The 18,626-nt window shown below is 43.1% G+C and overlaps 1 protein-coding gene across 6 annotated transcripts in view; it reads left to right on the plus strand.

The window, feature by feature from the left end:
• Nucleotides 1-18,626, plus strand: part of CNOT3 (CCR4-NOT transcription complex subunit 3) — a 57,398-nt gene that overhangs the window by 29,651 nt on the left and 9,121 nt on the right. For 5 of the 6 annotated variants that reach the window (XM_083162674.1, XM_083162673.1, XM_083162670.1 and 2 more), the window contains 8 exons: nucleotides 547-680; nucleotides 1,950-2,009; nucleotides 5,161-5,485; nucleotides 10,540-10,645; nucleotides 12,129-12,309; nucleotides 12,427-12,523; nucleotides 12,981-13,179; nucleotides 13,279-13,411. In XM_083162674.1, coding sequence (XP_083018800.1) covers nucleotides 547-680; nucleotides 1,950-2,009; nucleotides 5,161-5,485; nucleotides 10,540-10,645; nucleotides 12,129-12,309; nucleotides 12,427-12,523; nucleotides 12,981-13,179; nucleotides 13,279-13,411 — 1,235 coding nt within the window. The remainder of the gene's footprint in view (nucleotides 1-546; nucleotides 681-1,949; nucleotides 2,010-5,160; nucleotides 5,486-10,539; nucleotides 10,646-12,128; nucleotides 12,310-12,426; nucleotides 12,524-12,980; nucleotides 13,180-13,278; nucleotides 13,412-18,626) is intronic. The other variant, XM_083162675.1, reaches the window with a different exon arrangement.

Below are 18,626 nucleotides of genomic sequence, written 5' to 3' on the forward strand. Positions count from 1 at the left end.
GTAAGTGGCTTTAGAAACCGATTATTGGGGGGGAAAAATGACTTCTAGATCTCACGTTTTTGCTCTATTTATTCAGCCAACGCCTTTTGAGAGCTCAGAAATTTTCATGTCCATTTTATACATTTAAGTACTGGAACCAAGGTGCAATATCTTTTTGTAAGCATTTTAAATTATATGTATTTAGAACCCAATGTATGCGAAGAGCATGATTTGACATTCTCGGGTCTTTATCCTGATCTCACCAGTAACGGGAATACTAAGAAAAATAATACTAGAGTGTGAGTCAGGCTACCGTTTAAAATCCTGTGGCAACAGCAAGTTGTATTCCCTGCTAAGTCTGATAAATCTATTGAATTGCTGTCCTGTTGTTGCTAAAGACCTAAAACAATCTTGTGTACTTTTAATGGCGCGGTGGCAGGTTTTTCTATAGGACGTGTAGCAAACCTCTCTTCTTGATCTGCAATGTCGCAAACTGGTTCTAACAAAAGGTCTTGTAGATAAATATTCTTATGCAGCTTGTTTTTTTTTTTTTTTCCCCTCTTCCAGCACAGGCGCTGGCAGCTACTTCCCCACCAGGCCACAGTCACATGGAGGATGAGATATTTAACCAATCTAGCAGCACTCCTACCTCCACCACATCAAGCTCTCCTATTCCACCTAGTCCCGCCAATTGCACCACAGTAAGTTCCTGAACATGCTTTTTTTTTTTTTTTAATAAGATCCCAAAATTACAGGGACGCAGTCATTTTGTGGAAAATGTTGATATGTTCAGTCCTTCTACATAGACCGGAGGGTTAAGCATTAGGGCAGTGGTAGCCAACCCTAGCCCTCGAGAGCTACCAACAGTTCACATTTTCCAGACAACCTAGCTGCTGCACAGCTGCACTCATTAATCACTGACACATTTTAAAAGATACACAGATGGAGCTAATTAGCTCACTTGTGATTCTGTGAGGAGACCCGCAAAACATGCACTGTTGGTAGCTCTCGAGGACTAGGGTTGGCTACCCCAGCATTAGGGGGATGGATAGCTGGGATTGGCTTTGAGAGGGCAGGTTAAGGTTAGTCACTTGGGGTGGGCTATGAATTAGGGATACTCTCCACAGGAACGTCTGCAGGATGAGCCAGAGGTCTTTATGAAGTCACCGCTAGACCACCGGAAACATTTTGTAAACCTTTTAATCATGTCGATCTTTCATCAATGTCGAAGTGGGCATTGTCGACATGACGATCATGTTGACCTTTCATGTACACATTTATCGAACATAGATTAAAAAAAAAAAAGTGAGGGAGGATCGGATCTGCACTTGTTAATATAAAGGAGGAGTGATGCACTTATGTAAGTTTATTAGAATGGAGTGTCAGTGCTTCACAATTTTACAATGAATGAGGCATATTTAATGAGTGTGGTGCTGTTGGGTAATTAACTTGCGGCACACGTAAAGGCTATTCAATCAAATCGCCTTTCCCTCATGCTTTAAATCGGGTATTCCTGCATGGAACTCTCTGATCCCATGTAAACTGAGGATTTTAGGTTTTCCTTGCGCATGAACCCCCAATTGTGCCGTTTTCTCAAAGATGGTTCCTTGCACCTGCTGAAGCTACAAGGACAGTATGCTATGGGATTCACACTCGGACGAATCCCTGCAACTTGGATTGGGAAGGTGCATTATTTAGCCCGCGGCTAATTGAATATGCTGCTGGGAATGCTGATATAAGGAATATAAACATAAAGCCAAATCAAGAAAAATAATCCTTGTGCCAAACTGCAACAGATGTCCCAACAGGCTAGATTTCAATAGCTGTAGCACAGATGCTGAGAAAAAATACACAGACAAAAAGATAGTTGTGGGTGGTGTTCCCACGAACTTTTTGTACATGTATCTGAAATCCTATGATGCTTGTGGTATTAGCACTTTTGGTCTGTAAAGATTGTTTTGATCTTTTAGGAAAACTCTGAAGATGACAAGAAAATTCGAGGCAGGTCTACGGACAGTGAAGTCAGTCAGGTGAGCTTTGAAGCCATTTTATCACTTTTATATGTGTGGTGTTTTTTTTTTTGTTCTCTTGTACTGTACACCAATGCTTTATCTTGTGTGTTTCTGGATTTGTTTGTTAACGTTTTACATTTTGGTTCACAGTCCATCTATTTTTGTTTGTTTATTTTTATCATTACTTAGTGTATTACAAGTCTACATATCCTACTAATGGTTGACATCAGTGTTTTAAACATCCAAGTTACTAAGAGAATGTAGACAGATTAAACCAATTCCGTTTAATTTCTAGCTTTAAATACCTGCCTTCAAGAAATTAGCACAAATGTCAAATTTACTTGCAAATGTCTAACGCTCGGGATAAGATGGGTTTGTTTAGGGATAGGAGTCTTAAAGGGCCTACACACGGGGAGATGTTGCTGAGCGATGCTGGATTGCTCCGCACACAGCGATCTGTCAGGGCCAGTGTTCTCCGAGTGATAGCGCCGTGCATCACTACCACTATGGCCACTGGACACTGAACGATGTAGGGACATTTTGTAAGCGATGTAGGCCACTTATGTGTTATGAGGTCCCCATGCCTGGTCCTGTGTTCATTATAAGAGACAATCGCCTACCTGGATTAGATTACAGTTTGCTAGAGAATAGAGAGGGAGATTTATCAAAGCTTGGAGAGAATTCGCTCCTGGTGTCATTCAAACACAAAGGTAAATGTACTGTGGTGGCATTTGTCGTGTTGCTATAGCTCTTCCTGTTTTGCCTCTTATCGATATGAAGCAGAAAGCAATACCAATGGGAAGTGTTAACCTATTGAGTGTCGGGGTGGGGTGTTCAAGTTCTCCCCATCAGGTGATCCCTGCCATAGTACATCAGCCTAGTGCTGATGCCTTGTCTTTGGCAAGCTCCACTGTGCATGTGGCAGAACAGAAAATGCTGATGTACATGCCGCTGATTGCTTTGTACTTTAGCTTTCTCTACGCTTTGATAAATCTGACCCAAAATGTTCATCAGTATAGTGGTCTCTGCAGAATTGTTTTCCAATCCAGGCCTGGCCAACCTGCGGCTCTCCAGCTGTAGTGAAACTACACATCCCAGCATGCCTTTCCACATTCATAAACCTTCTCTTAAAGCAAAACTGTGGCAGGGCATGCTAGGTCTTGTAGTTTCACAGCAAGTGGAGAGCCACAGGTTGGCCAGGGCCTTTTCCAATTTATAACAAACCATTTTATGTGCTTGAGTGAAGTCAAGTCATTGGTAGCTGCACTTTCATTCACATACAGATCTGATCGCAGTACAAATTTGTTCTCAAAATGGGCAAAACCATGTGCACTGCAGGTGGGGCAGATGTAACATGTATAGAGAGAGTTAGATTTGGGTGAGTTATTTTGTTTCTGTGCAGGGTAAATACTGACTGGATTATTTTTACACTTCAAATTTAGACTTCAGTTTCAACACACCCCACCCAAATTTAACTCTCTGCACATGTTACATCTGTCCCACCTGCAGTACATATGGTTTTGCCCATTTTGAGTACAAATTTGTATTGCAATCAGATCGGCATAAGGGCCATAGTTTAGTATCTATGTCAAGGAGAGGAGATAGAAAATAGCCGGAAATATAAGACATACCAGAGAATTGTATCTTATAGGGAGAGTCAAAGAAATCTCCCAGATTTTAAAGTGAAGCAAAAAAATTAAAAACGGCACCTTTAGTGCAATTCAGACTCTTAGTACATAATTTAAAAGTCCATGGAATACAGTTTTTCAATTTGTTTTGACTATGATGTCGCCCAGATGGGAGTGGCCTTCAATCATGGCACACATTTCATTTTGGAAGTATCGCATCACTTGGCGGGTCTTTTCTAGCGTGATCGCTGCAATTTGTTGACTCACGTTTGTCTGGCTGTTTACCAGCAGAACTTTTTTGTTACAGAGCAGAAAACAATCCTGATCGGCCAGGATTACAAACATTGACCAAGAACCATTAATGAACTAAAGGTTGCGAAACACCAAGAAATTACATCTTCAAAACTAATTTTGAAAACTGTACTCCATGCACTTGTAGATTATATACCAACATTTTGAATAGATTCCCCAAAGCAGTCCTCAAGGCATACAAATTGCCCAGGTTTTAGGTGTATCTGCGCTTGGCCACAGGTTGCTTACTTAGTACCTTAGTCAATCTTTATTGAGCCATGCATATACTTACACTGGACCATTGGGGTGCCTTGAGGACCGTGTTTGGAAATCTTCGGCCTATACCATACGTTTTTGTTTTTTAAAGTTTAACATTTGGGAGGTTTGCCTCAACCTGTAGCAGTGGCAATGTTGTCCATAGCAACCAATAATATTCTGGCTATTATCTTCTAGATGGGGCTAGATAAATCATAAGTATATTCTGATTGGTTGCTATGGGCAACATTTCCAATTTTATAAACCTGCAATTTAGAAACTGTATTCTTTGTCTGTTCATCTATTTTCTGTCCACATGGAACAGTTACAGAGATTACCGTACAAATAGAGGAGGCAGAGTTACTTCCATAGCTACACGGCGGACAGCTGCTGGCCAGCCGTAGCCAAGGTTGCAAATACTATGTTGTCAGGAAGAAGTTTTGTTGGATAGACTTCCATAGCTCTGGCATTGAAGCAAATGGAAGAGGCTAGGCTTTCCCCTGGCTTTTCCTGCTGGGTTTCTGCAGTGTAGCAGAGGGGGTTTGTACGGCGAGGATGGCTTTTCCTTGCTGAAAACAAGCCATCCCCCCCCCCCCGCCTTATTCAATTTAAGGGACAAATCCTCATCGTGAGAGGACGGCGAGGATCCCCTTAACAGGGAGGTCTGCTGCAAGTCCGTTCCATCTTGTGATGAGCCCCGCCGTTTTAATGGTCACACTCACTGTTTCCTCCTCGCCTCAGGGAACAGGCAAGGTGGAAACAGCGAGTAAAGGGGAGGGAGTTGAATACACTGATGGTGAGCTATGGGCATTTCCCGCCGTCAGGGCATTGATTATACCCCATTGCCTCTTATATAGGGTGCACATTAGCCCCAACTAGCCATTTAGTTTTCTTTTGCAGAACTGCATTTCAGTTCATGCAGGGAATTTGACCTCCTAGCATTAGAGCGTATCTGTATGTTTCCTTAAAGTGTAGCAGGGTGTTTCCTTTTTTAGTCACCAGCAAAGAACGGTTCTAAAAGTATCCATAACAACCATCATCCGCAGTCCCCTGCAGTGACTCCAAGTTACCAAATAGGAAGCAGTTCCAGTACGTCGTCATCTCTTGGAAACGGGCCGGGCACAAACAGCAATGGCGCAGTATCGAACAGCAGCAGTACAAGCAGCAACAACAGCAAAAACAACCCGTCCAGTGGACACACGTCTGGTACACCGACACCTTATGCACAGGCAGTAGCTCCTCCGCCATCTACTACAAACACATCGCAGCCTAGGCCACCCAGTGTCCAGCAGAACACAAGCAAGCAAAACGGAGCAACAAGTAGGTTCAAGGGTCATTCCCATTTCCCTTTTTTATTTCCTATATATGCAGTGTTAATGTGAACCTGTCGTGTGTGTGTGTGTGTGTGTGTGTGTGTGTGTGACTGGTATATAGTCACTTTTTTGGTGGTTCATCCTAATTATATGCTGGTAAATTTGGGAAAAAAATCAACCATTTGAGGGACATTAACAGTCGTATTATATCAAGTCTTAACCTAGTCATCTGCTTACTATATACGGTCACGGTTAGAGATCAGTGTCCGCTTCATATGTGTAATATGTAGTAAAAATGTTTTGTGCCGAATTCAGGATGCTAGTGGGTGTGCAAAGCACCAATTATTTATTAATAGGGAGGGGCTGGCAATGGCCTCAGTTTATCCAAAGGTAGCGCCAGCTTGCATGGTTGACCAGATGAGTCGTGCAGTCGGCCAATAATGTTGGGGGAGATCTGATACTGCGTCCTAGTAACATACTTTGGATCAGTTATACAGCAGGAGGCATACTCTTGCTGCATTACCATACTAGTGCTACCGCTGCTGCTGCTATGTAATAACACCTCCATCCACATCTGAAGGGAGGTTGTGCATGTGTCCTAGAAATCTGCACGTGTTGTATCTGGAAGATCACAAGTGCAATCAGGAGTGGATCTGAACACTCTTTCCGTAATTTCTGTGTGGTCACCAAGGAGAAACAGACTTTTCTAGTGGGAGTGTTGTGGGCGTGTATGGTCAGTAGTGTGCAGATGGATGAGACCCCTTTGTCGGACTGATCTCTTGCACACAGCGTGGTGTTGGGTACAACATGTCCAGATACTGCTGTTTCTTGCAGCTGCAGATGGAAACCCAGTAGGCAGGGCACCATTACACATGCAGGCTCATGGTTGCTTGGCATATATTCTTACATAGGCTTGTAAGATGGCTGACACAGAAAAGCAGCCACAGATGAGTTTGACTCCGAATCAGCCCCTTTGTCTGAAAATCTTTATCGGTTAACACTTTTCCTGCTAAGGAGTATTGTAAATCCTCTACGGCAAAGGTGGCCAACCCGCTTCTCGGGAATCCCTAGCAGTTCACATTTTCCAAAACACAGAGCTGCCCTGCATTCATTCCCAACTTAACCATTCTACACATTCACAGATTATCTGGAAAATCTAGGGATCCATGAGGTCTGGTTGTGCCCACAACGATCTATGTGGTACATTTCTAAATATGTATATGTGAAAAGCAGCTGTAGTAGGTAATAACACACGCACATTGGGTGTATTCAATGAGGGGGTTAAATGGCGGGGATCGCCGAAAACAAGCGACCCTCGCCGTTTTCCCCCCTCGTCGGCCGCTCACCCTATTCTACTTTCTCTGACAGCGAGGATTCCCCCAAACGGCAAGGAGTCCGTTGCATATACTTGCAAGCCTCGCTGTTTTAGCAGCCGCATACGCCGTTTCCTTGTCACTGCGAAAAACCCAGGGAGGTGGAAAAGGCATGTGCAAGGGTCAGTTGAATACTGACCGTGTGAGCTGTGACAGCGAGCAGTCAGCACTGCTTGCAGAAATCATTGAATATACTCCATTGTCTGGAACAGCACAGCCCTTTCTGACTGACATTCCTACCTTATCCGATTTTAGCTACTTCTGTTTCTTAAGACTTTGCTCTTCGCTTTTGAGGTGTGCTGTTCTGTGAACTAATAACTCTGCCAAGAATTGATCCTGCACTGGTGACTGTATGAGTGGGATTATTACCCTATATAATAAGACTAACATTGATCCTCTCCTCTGTGGGGGGGATATCAAGTGCTTTGCACTGAGATTAGTTATGTAGGAACTAGTGCTTTATAATCCTTTTTTTATATTTGCCAGGAACAAGAAGTGATCATTGCTTAAGTCTGTGACATTACTGGTTGTTATTGCAACATCATTAATAATTAATGAGCTACACCAGACAACCCCTCTCCCCCACTTGGTAGAAGCGCAGTTCCTGAGATACCCATCCCCGCCCTTTGTCTCAAAGCATATATCTGAAATGACTGTTTCTACCATCTATGATTGTCTTAAGTTAATGCTGTCTGAGCGAGTTGAATGTAGCCAAAATGATGTATGAAATGTAAGCCGTTGCAGGTGTGATGGACAGGTCTGATCAAATTTGGTTTAAGTAGGTGTCATAATACACTGCTCCATCTGAGTAGCACTTCTGTTGCCTATCCTAACGCTGGGTACACACCTAAAGATTTATCTGACCAATCTGGTGGAAACTAAAATCTGGCAATCAACCATTTGCTACCAAACGCTGGAAATAGGATAATGGTCGCTCAGACAAATTAGTTGAATCTGTTTGATTTAATAAAGTTATAAGAACAATTGTCTTGTCTATTTACCAGCATTTGGGAGCATATGGTTGATTGTCATTTGATCAATTACATTTCCAGATTTTTGTTTCCACTAGACCAGGCATGTCCAACGTTGGCCCTCCAGATGTTGTGAAACTATACATCCCAGCATGCTTTGCCACAGTTTTGCTATTAGAGAATGCTAAAACTCCTGCAAAGCATGCTGGGATGTGTAGTTTCACTATATAGTGTAAATTGTGCCCCTCTGGCATGCTGTGAGATGCGAGTCCCGATGTGATCTGATCGCCTCTGGACTCGCATCTCACGGCAGGATCTGCAGTGTGTACACACCTTAACAATGTGCCCTATGCTGCATCTGCCCCCTGAGTGGGGCTTAAATGTCACACAGGTGCGCCTCACGGTGGGTGGGTGGTTGTTCAGCGCTGGAGGATTGAATTGGAAATGCGTCTTAAGGCCCCTATACATTAGTTCGGCAAGTTAGACCCGATTTACCTTAAGCTTCCCTGGGAGGGCTCACAAGGGACTTGGCACTTGATTTCCCATTTTTTGCATAGAAAATGGCACATGCGATATATCGGGGGAGTTCGATGGAAGTCCGATGTGAAACATTGCTGGTGCTAAAAAGCTCCCGCGATGTGCCGCTGACGGCTGCATGTCAGAGTTCTCTTATATGCAGCATGTCTGAACTCCATCCTAATGCGCACAGGATCGCACATCCGGACAGAGCTGATGTCAAACATATGCTATTTGGCCAGATTTCTCATCCCGATCTGTCGGAATCGGGTGAAATTAGGCCAAATCGCACTAGTGTACGGGGGCCTTTTCTCACTAATTGATACTTCACCAGACTGCATGGTTTAATTGGATATTCAACACTTACATATCTGTGTAAGATGACTCTGTACAAAGCACAACAGAGCTTATCATTTCTGTACATATTAATGCCCCACACTCGGCGCAATACTCACTAATTTTCAATAAGATTTTGACGCAAAATAGAATTTTTCAGCCGCATTCGATGCTGATTCGATCCCAATACACACTCCCATTTAGTCTATATTGCATAGAAAAATAGAGCAGGCAATACTATATACTGTAGTACAGATCTGCATACCTCCCAATATGACCCTCTCCAGGAGGAACACAATACTCTGCTCCTGGGCTTTTCTCAATATATACTGTAATTACCATCACCTGTGGAGAAACACCTTTCTTATTTAGTTAACCTGTTCAAAAACAGGTGATGGTAATCATACATTAAGAGGAAAGTGCAGGAGCAGAGCATTGTGTCCCTCCTGGTGAGGGTCATGTTGGGAGTTATGGATCTGTACTATATAGTCAAAATCAGAAGATTGAATCACAAGTCAGTCGCACTGTGTGTACTCCACTTTGGGGAAAGATAACTTAAAGTCAGACTTTCCGGCAAAAAATACACATTTCCTCAGTGTAAGCCAAGATGCACAAGACTTGGCGCAGGAAAAGTGCTGTTTAGCACAACTGCAGCTATTGTATTTGCGGTCACATCTGTATGATTATATCCTTGTTTAAATCTAACATAACCTGGTCCATCTGAAAAAGTTACGGCCTATGTTAATTACTACTAAAATATTTATGAAATGCCATTTAAAATAATCATTCTAATTAGTGCACAGTGTAATTTGTATGCATACCTCCCAACATGACCTATATCAGGAGGGACAAAATGCTCTGTGTGCTCCGGTAACTTCTCTTTTCATTTGTTTGTTGTCACCTGTGTTGAACTTGTTAATGGGTGAGAAAAGTGTTTCATCACAGGTGATGGCAGTCATACATTAAGAGTGTAGTCCAAGAACAGAGCTTTTTTTCCCCTGCTGGAATGGGTCATGTTGGGAGGTATAGTATATGGCTGAACTGATCACTATTACTACTAGAGCAGTGGTTCTCAAACTCTGCCCTCTGGACCGCAAACAGTTCACATTTTCCAGGTCACTTAGCAGGTGCACAGGTGTATTTATTACTCAGACACATTTTAAAAGGTCCACAGATCGGGCTTATTAATTTTCTTGCATTTTCTGTGAGGAGACCTAGAAAACATAAACTGTTTGGGGTTCTACACCAGGGTTGCCTACCTGACCCTCTCCTTCAGGGAGAAAATGCTCTGCTCCTGGACTTCCCTAGTAATGTAGGATTGCCATCACCTGTGGGGAGCTAGGTAATTGATAAGAAAGGTGTTTCACCACAGGTGACGGCAATCCTACATTACCAGGGAAGTCCAGGAACAGAGCATTTTCTCCCTGAATTTGAGAAATACGGTGTACTTAAACCTCAAAGCCTATAATGTTTACTTGTCTCAGTGGAACACCTGCAATTAGTGAACGAGTGCACTGAGGACATACTGATTATTGTTGGAACTGATCTGTAATTTGGTTTCATACATTTACCATGCAACAAAAAGAAACCCCGACCTCATAACCTCCTAATTGATGTATAATTTATCATGGGCCACGCCCTCTCCCAGTGACCCAGTTTCTAACCACACCCCTTTGCCACACCCCTTTGCCACAGGTTGAAATGCTCATCCTAATGATCAGCACAGCATGTAGACTGAGAGAGTGTGTGCAGCTCACACTGGCTGCCCTGACCGCAGGGGAGACCGGAAAATGTAACCTCCATGAATAACAGAGTGGGAGAGAATGTAATCTTGCCACTGATGAAGTCTTCTGTCTCCTCTCCAGGTTACAGCTCTGTAGTAGCAGAAAATTCTACAGATACTGCACTTAGTAATAGCAGCCAGTCACAATCAAGCCAGTCTGTGATTCACAACCCACCAACAAGCACTGCGTGAGTACAGCTCAGATTGCTAAGTCACTGACCATCTGGCCCGCCCTGCCTTTTCGGTTCATCGTCTCAATAAGTATATTATGCACTTCCAATGATTTTTTTGTTTGGGGGGGGGGGGGGAGGTTTCAATAATGGATTCCTTGTTGTATTGTACTTTATTTTTTAGAGGGAATACATGAATCTATTTCTTTGTAATGTTTTTGACATATTTAATAACCTGGTGTTTAACACTGGTTTTTGTATCATTTCGTTCAATCAATATACCCTTTGCTAATCGGCACAACCTGTCACTTGGGGCTGTAGTGTCTTATCCCTATGTTTAGCAGGATCCTGCTGTCGTTTTATAACCTTTTGATCAAAGTAGGGGGTGGGATTCTTTTCACCTGTCTTTAGTATGTGGCTAAACACCCTGTTGACCGTCGTATCCTGAGAGGGTACGGGTTGTTAGGTCGACAGTCAAAAGATTGACCACTATTGGTCGACACTCAAAAGGTCAACACCTCAAAAAGTTTGACATGGCTAAAAGATCGACATGAAAAAAAGGGTCAACATGAGTTTTTAATAATTATTTTTGTGTGTGTCTGTCGACATGGACACCTTAAGTGTACTGGGTCCCCTCTGCACAATATTTTATTCTCCCTCTATGCTCGCTGGGATGCTAAGTATGAACAAGTTGGTTTCAAAAAATAAAATTGAAAAAATCCATGTCTACCTCTTTGCTTGTCGACCATTTGATCATGTCGTCATAATGCATGTCAACCCTTTTCATGTTTCTACTTTTGACTGTTGACCAATAGTGGTTTTCCTTTTTAACTGTTGACCTAGACCAGTCAATCTCTGTCTCTAAGTACCTCCAACAGTGCACGTTTTCCAGCTCACCTGGCAGCTGCACTCATTAATCACTGACCCATTTTAAAAAGATCCACAGGTGGAGCTAATTATTTCACTTGTGATTCTGTGTGGAGACCTGAACAACGTGAACTGTTGGGGGTACTTGAGGACCGAGGTTGAGAATCAATCACTGTTCTCAAAGTCGGTTTTCAGTACATGTTTTGCAGGTCTCCTCACAAAATCACAAGTGAAATAATTAGCTCCACCTGTGAATCTTTTAAAATGAGTAATGAGTGCACCTGCCGGGTGACCTGGAACGCGTGAACTCTGTGGGGGAGACACTGTCGACCTGATGTCCCACTAATCTGGTGATGCCTTCCAGTAGCAAATAAATGCTTATTTCTAACTCAATACAAGCACCATTCCATTATCTTATTTAACACAGAAAAGCATTTTCATTTTAATGCTTTGCAGCTTATGGAAGGTCTGGTATGGCCTTTGGTTTACAAGTGACCTTGTGAAATGCTGCTGAAATATTCCATTTATGCTCAATGTTAATGTTAATAAGTACTCGGCTCTAGCTAATAGCCTCCAGGTAGCTATGTTTGTTAACTCCTCATTGTAAAACATATATGTCTTTCATTTCTCTTAGGAAAGAGACGAACAGTGTCTCACAGCCATCCAACAGCAGTAATACCAGCACTGGGCCTAGTTTACTTATACCCTTAAATGTAAATCCTCCTAGTTCGCCAACGCCCAGCTTCAGTGACCCTAAACCCAGCCAGCCATTGCTAAACGGGCCACCTCAATTCAGCTCCATGCCAGAGATCAAGGTGACTGATTCTGCTGCCATCTGTGACACGTGAATGATTAGATGTACAAGTTGATTACTACACCATATGTGAATATAGGCACCATCCTTTTTAATGTGACTCATTTTCTTCTTCTAGGCACCTGAGCCTTTAAGTACACTGAAATCCATGGCTGAACGGGCAGCTATTGGAACAAGCTTAGAAGATTCAGTCCCTCTCATTTTGCCTGAACGGGGTAATGATTCTGATTTCTATTTGCTGTAAATACAAGGTATTAAATGGGATATTATTGTGGTTCTGTCTTTTGTTTAAAGGTATGTTGCAGAATACTTTTAGAACATCTGGTGGTATTACTGTATCTTACAATATATTGCATTCAGGTTTGGTCAACCACAAAAGCCATCCAATAGCACACAATGGCATACCCACAACTTAAACTTTGGGTTTAGAATTGCCCGAAGTTCCCCATCTTTGCTGTATTGCTGGTACTTTTGCTGGCTCTGCCTGCAGATACATTATGTAAAATGGATGGGTTTTGAGCAGTACTTTTTCCCACTCCTGTGCGCGCAGGCTATGACAGCTGGTCTTGTATTAGTGGGGCATTCAAATTACTTTTGAAATGAATTCTCCCGCGCCTAGGTTTCTAATACATTCTTATTTTTTAGACCTATTTGTGTTTCCATTCCTTCTAGAAATCTTGATCACTACAACCACGGCGCAGCCTCCTGCTACTCAGCCCTCAACACAGCTTTCCGAAGTGAACATCCCGCTTTCATTGGGGGTGTGTCCTCTGGGCCCGGTGCCCCTCACCACAGATCAGCTTTACCAGCAAGCAATGGAAGATGCAGCATGGCATCATATGCCTCACCCGTCAGATTCAGAAAGAATACGGTATATGCTCCTATATATTCTGTTGGACATATTTGGTACCTATTTATTTTTATTTTTTTCCCTGAACTTATTTTATGTGCATATGCTATTCCTGAACAGGCAATACCTCCCACGAAATCCATGTCCAACGCCCCAATATCACCACCAGATGCCCCCGCCTCACTCGGACACAGTAGAATTCTATCAGCGGCTCTCCACAGAAACACTCTTCTTTATCTTCTACTATCTGGAGGTATGATGCAGTACAAAGGGACAAGATCTCTATAATCACAGTATTTGTCTCCATTCTTCCTATGATCAAAGTAAAGTTTTTTTCGGTCGTACCTATGGTGGATTATTGCTGTAGGTCAGTGGTTCTCAAACTCTGTCCTCAGGACCCCACACAGTTCACATTTTCCAAGTCACCCGGCAGGTGTACAGGTTCACTCATTACTCCATCATTGGCCTCTAGTTGTATGTTGATTGGGTCCTGAAGAAGTCCAATAAAAAGACCCTTGAGTCAATCCAAAGATAACGTGTATTTATTAGATATAAGTACTTAGAGATATATCATTTAATATCTGGCTTTAGGCCAACAGTCAGCCTACTTAAGGTGCGTACACACGGGGAGATATATTGCTAGCAATATATTGCTTGCAATATATTGCTCAGTGTCTCCTTTTCAACAAGCGACCAGAGATGGTCGCTGTTGAAAACGAACCTCTGCTGGGGGAGCCGCAGAGGTAATTAGCTGGTCGCAGGAGCAAGCTCCTGCGACCAGCGATTACAATGGGGCAGAAAACGGGAGCGCGCACCCGGCAATTTATCGCCGGGGCACACTCCCAATCACTGGCAATATGGTCGCCTGCGACCATATTCCCAGCGATTATAGCCCCTATCGCCCCCGTGTGTACACAGCATGACATTTAGGCTGTAATGTGTATTGAACTGTGGTGCTCTTTATTTGTACTGTATTTTTGTTATTTATTCAATGTTATGCCAAGTTTTGTCTCCCTGTATTGTTCCTTTGTACGGCGCTGCGAAACACTTGTGGCGCCTTATAAATAAAATTATAATAATACTCACTGACACATTTCAAAAGAGCCACCGGTGAAGGTTATTACTTCCCTTGTAGTTCTGTGAGGAGACCTGCAAAACCTGCACTGTGTGAGGTCTCAAGGACAGAGTTTGAGAACCTGTGGTCTATATTCTGTCGTCCCCAGCAACTTCTGCAGTTTGTGAATTTCTATGTATGTAGCGGACACACTGGAGCATTGTTAAAAAAAAAAAAAAATAATAATAATGAGCATAAAATGTATGCTGCATATCTGTGTGAGACTTTTTCTATAAAAAAAAAAGATCTTTTATTTGTAGTCTCCATATAGGGGCATTGGACGGATTTTTCTATCTTGTCTGTGCAATGCTCCTTATGTCTAAAAGGTGGTTTGTATAGCATACATCTAGTTTTTCTCCTTCATCCACTAGGGGACATCTGAGTATAGATGAGTCAAGCTGGCACTTCCCCCATACCCCAGTTTAGATAAAGTGCCCTAGGGGACGGGGTGCTTTTTTCTAGTTTTCTTCAGCCTTATTACTTTTTAAATATCTCACTTTATTTTCTTTCACATTAACCTTTAGCAGTGTTTTTCCCAATTCAAACAGTCTGGTTTCAATTTATAAAATTTGTTACTGTTCTTATTTTAAAGTGGCTCACCATTGGATCTGCTACTAGCGCTAGGGCTGTTGAGCCTGACTAGATATTGGACTTGAAAGGGTTAATGTTGTAACTTGGTTAACTTTCACCCATGCTAAGAAGGCTGTGCTGGGGAGCTCTCGCTGCAAGGAGAGCTGTTTAGTGGCCTGGCCATCCTGAAAGCCCAGGCACTGCCTCGCCTATGCTGTGGACGCCCATTCTCCATTTAGATACTGTCCTCATCTCTGCAGAGTGCAGCAGCTCCCTGGAAGCATAGCTGATGGTGCTTATCCATACTCAACTGTGTGTGGGTTACACTGGGAGGATGTGTAAGGCATCTCTCTATAGTGGTGCTGTGCTTTGTTATAGCTCAGAATGTCCTTCTCATGCAGTGGAGGCAGGAGGTCTGTGTGTGTGTGTGTGTAGTGAACACCAAGCAGCAGCATTTGCATATTAATATGAATAGCAATACATGTTCGGTAGAAATGTGTTCATTTCTGCCATGCTGCATGTGACACCCCAGGTAATGCTGTATGTTGTCACCGTATTTCTGTCTGACGAGCACATACTGTGGCTCCATGTGTAGGGTTATGTCTTGGGTGTCTGTATATGTGTATAGAGTGATTCGGTCATGATTGCACCCACTTATGGCAGCCTCTGCGTACTGAATGTTTATCAGGTGGAGGAGCCATGATTATTACTGGAAGGATGTGTTGCAGATGCAGCTGGGAATGTGTTAATATATTCTTTAGGGGCCTATATGTGTGCTGTGCGATTTTGGCACTTGAAGGGGGATGTGATTTACTGTACTGTGCAATGCGATTTTTAGCCCTTTTTTTTTTTTTTTTTTAAGTTTATAGTTAAGTAATGTACATCGCATGTACTACAAAAGTGATGCAATGTAGTACAAAAAGTACTGCCTGCAGATACTTTTTGTGCTATTTAATATTTGTACCCGCATCGCATCCCCGCAGGTACACGGTGCGATTTCTATCCTATGCGATGCGTTTTGAACTTTAAGTTCAAACCGCATGCGATAATTGCAGTGTGTATGGGCACCTTTATAAGAGCAGTTCATCTTCACACCTGGGTTTAATAAGTCACATGTACACTCCTGATTAGGTGCCACACTTGCTCTCTCCAGCCGCTGCAGTATTATATGGATGTTGCCTGGTGGGGTATGGGTGGCTTGGTCGACATGTGTCTAGGTCAACTTGCCATTAGGTCGACAAGGGTTTTTTTCACCCAAATGTCGACCTGGATACAGGATAAAGTGCACCGCGTCCCCTCTCATGGATCTCGCTTGGCACACTATTTTATTCTCCCACCACACCCTAGTGGGCATGAAATACCGCCTGTCTCATAAAAAACCAATGGAAAACCCATGCCGACTTTTGGCTGTCAACCTGGCCCATGTCAACCTTATGCTTGTCGACCTAATGATCGTATCCCGCCTGGTGGGTTAGCACCGTGCACTGTTGCTATTTCCGCATGGTATATTTATAGTAAATTATACACATTAAGGCAGAATAATAAGTTCATGTCTGACAGCGCTTTACACTTTACTGTGCAGCTGTAATGAACAGACATTTGCGGTACCCCTCTCACATCAGTTTGGATGTACCCTACAATTCTTCCTACTGTTTCTATTACTTACATGATAAATGTTCAGCATCTACAAAACATGGTATTCTAGAGGTTTTATTGCTTCCATTCTGTTCCCCATTATTGGATAGACCTGATCACACAATCCTTGGGTTTTCAGAGTACTGTAAATGTTATATCAGGGAGAGGGTATATCGGTCTTATCCGAAGTACATCGGGTACCATACTACTTGTTGCAGTTTCTGATGAATGCTGGGAGTTTTGTGTCATCTACACAGTGGTGTATTCAATGACTTGTGAGCAGTGCTGACTGCTCACTCGCAGGGTCAGTATTCCACTGACCCCCTTCACGTGCAGGCCCCCCCCCTAAACAGCAAGGCTCGTGGCTAAATTCAGCGGACTCCCTGCATTAGCCGCGAGCGTCGCTGTTTGGGGAAATCCTCGCCATCCTCTAACAGTGAGGATTCCCCTGGAACGTAGAATAGGGTGAGCGGCCGGTGCAGGGGGTTAAACGCATTGAATACGTCCCATAGCCAGCCTACACCTAAACCCTTCTTACACTTTCAATTGGCATAATCTCATACAATACTCTCTCCTGCGGCATTTATGTATTGTACATCATATTCTGAGTGTATGTACAGCTTACTAAGCATAATAATCTTAGTTATATATCGCTCGCTCCTTAATAGGGCTCAATGCGCTAAACATCATTAACGTAATCCAGTATAGAAACCATGTCATACAATAAATCGCTTTTCCTAAAATACAGAGCATAGATATATTAAAGAGACTGAAGGATGCTAGAGTGGGGCCTCTCTATGTGAAAGTGAGTTCCATAGTCAGAGCCGCATGGCTAAAAGCTCAACCCACAGATGAATTATGGGAGATTCTGTAGATTAAGGACTCTTAGCAGTGCATAGAACGTAGTAATAAAACGGGCAGTATGGAAACGGGAGAATGAGCTCCACAATGATTGGATTAGCTCACTCATGTTGGTTCCGTCTTTTTATTTAGTTTTTTTTTGTCCAGGTAAATGTCTTTAACTGGTGCATAACAGCTACAATGCCAGTGCAAGTGTCCTGGGCATTCGTGCATTTGAAGTTTCTGATATTAGTGGTGTGAATATACATCTTATATTTGCTTTCATCCTGTGGTGGACACTGGAACTATGGGGGTTATTCTAGTTCACTCTTTCTGACAAAATCCTTCTTAGATGGTCAAAACCATGTGCACTGCAGGTGGGGCAGATGTTACTTGTGCAGAGAGAATTAGATTTGGGTGGGGTTTTACTTCAGTGAGATCTTTATTCCAGTGTAAAAATAAAGCAATCAGTATTTACCCTGCACAGAAACAAAATAACTCACCCTAATCTCTCTGCACATTTTACATCTGCCCCCCTGCAGTGCACATGGTTTTGTCCATCTAAGAAGGATTTTGTCAGAGTGAACTAGAATAAGGCCCTATGTGTGTAGAGCAGGAGTGGGGAATCTCTGGCCCGCGGGCTGTAAACGGCCCCCGTAGTCAGTCTGAGTGGCCCGCCTGGCTGCTTTGCGTGCGGGGGAGTTCTCGTGAGATGCCTCTTAGTCAGCAGCAGCTGGAGACTAGGAGTCCTTTTCAGCGGCAGCCGCCAGATTATGGGACGGCTGCAGCAGGTGAATTTGTAAGTGACATTTTTAGATATGGCCCCCGAAGGATTTTTCCCCTTCACAAATGGCCCTTGGCACAAAAAAAGTTCCAGTGTAGCCAAAACAATTTGAACTGCAATTTTGACTTGCGCAGTTGTACTGTCATCGAAAATTGATTGGGAATTCACACAACAGTGAATCATACCCCCCCCCCCCCCCATATAGTTCACCTCTGCATTGTCTGTCACCTCGCATACATACCAGTTAATAAGGCCAGTATTTGTTTTTGTTGCAGGTTTCCCTTTTCTGCCCGTGGTACATTCAGACACCGCAGCCATATTGCATTACGTCTATTGCTTCCGGGGTATGTGTCTCCGACACTGCTCACCTGGTTTCCAGTGCCCTTGGTTTGTATAGTATAATAATCTGGTGCACTTTTCCTCTGCCTGGCCACTCTGATGATGCTATATCCCTTTGTGGCCTTTATCTGTTTGCATTAGCTAACGCCCTATATCTATCTGAAAGGTTGGTAATAGTGACCCGTA

The sequence above is a fragment of the Crinia signifera genome, chromosome 19, assembly GCF_055691185.1.
Source record: "Crinia signifera chromosome 19, ASM5569118v1, whole genome shotgun sequence".
Lineage (NCBI taxonomy): Eukaryota > Metazoa > Chordata > Amphibia > Anura > Myobatrachidae > Crinia > Crinia signifera.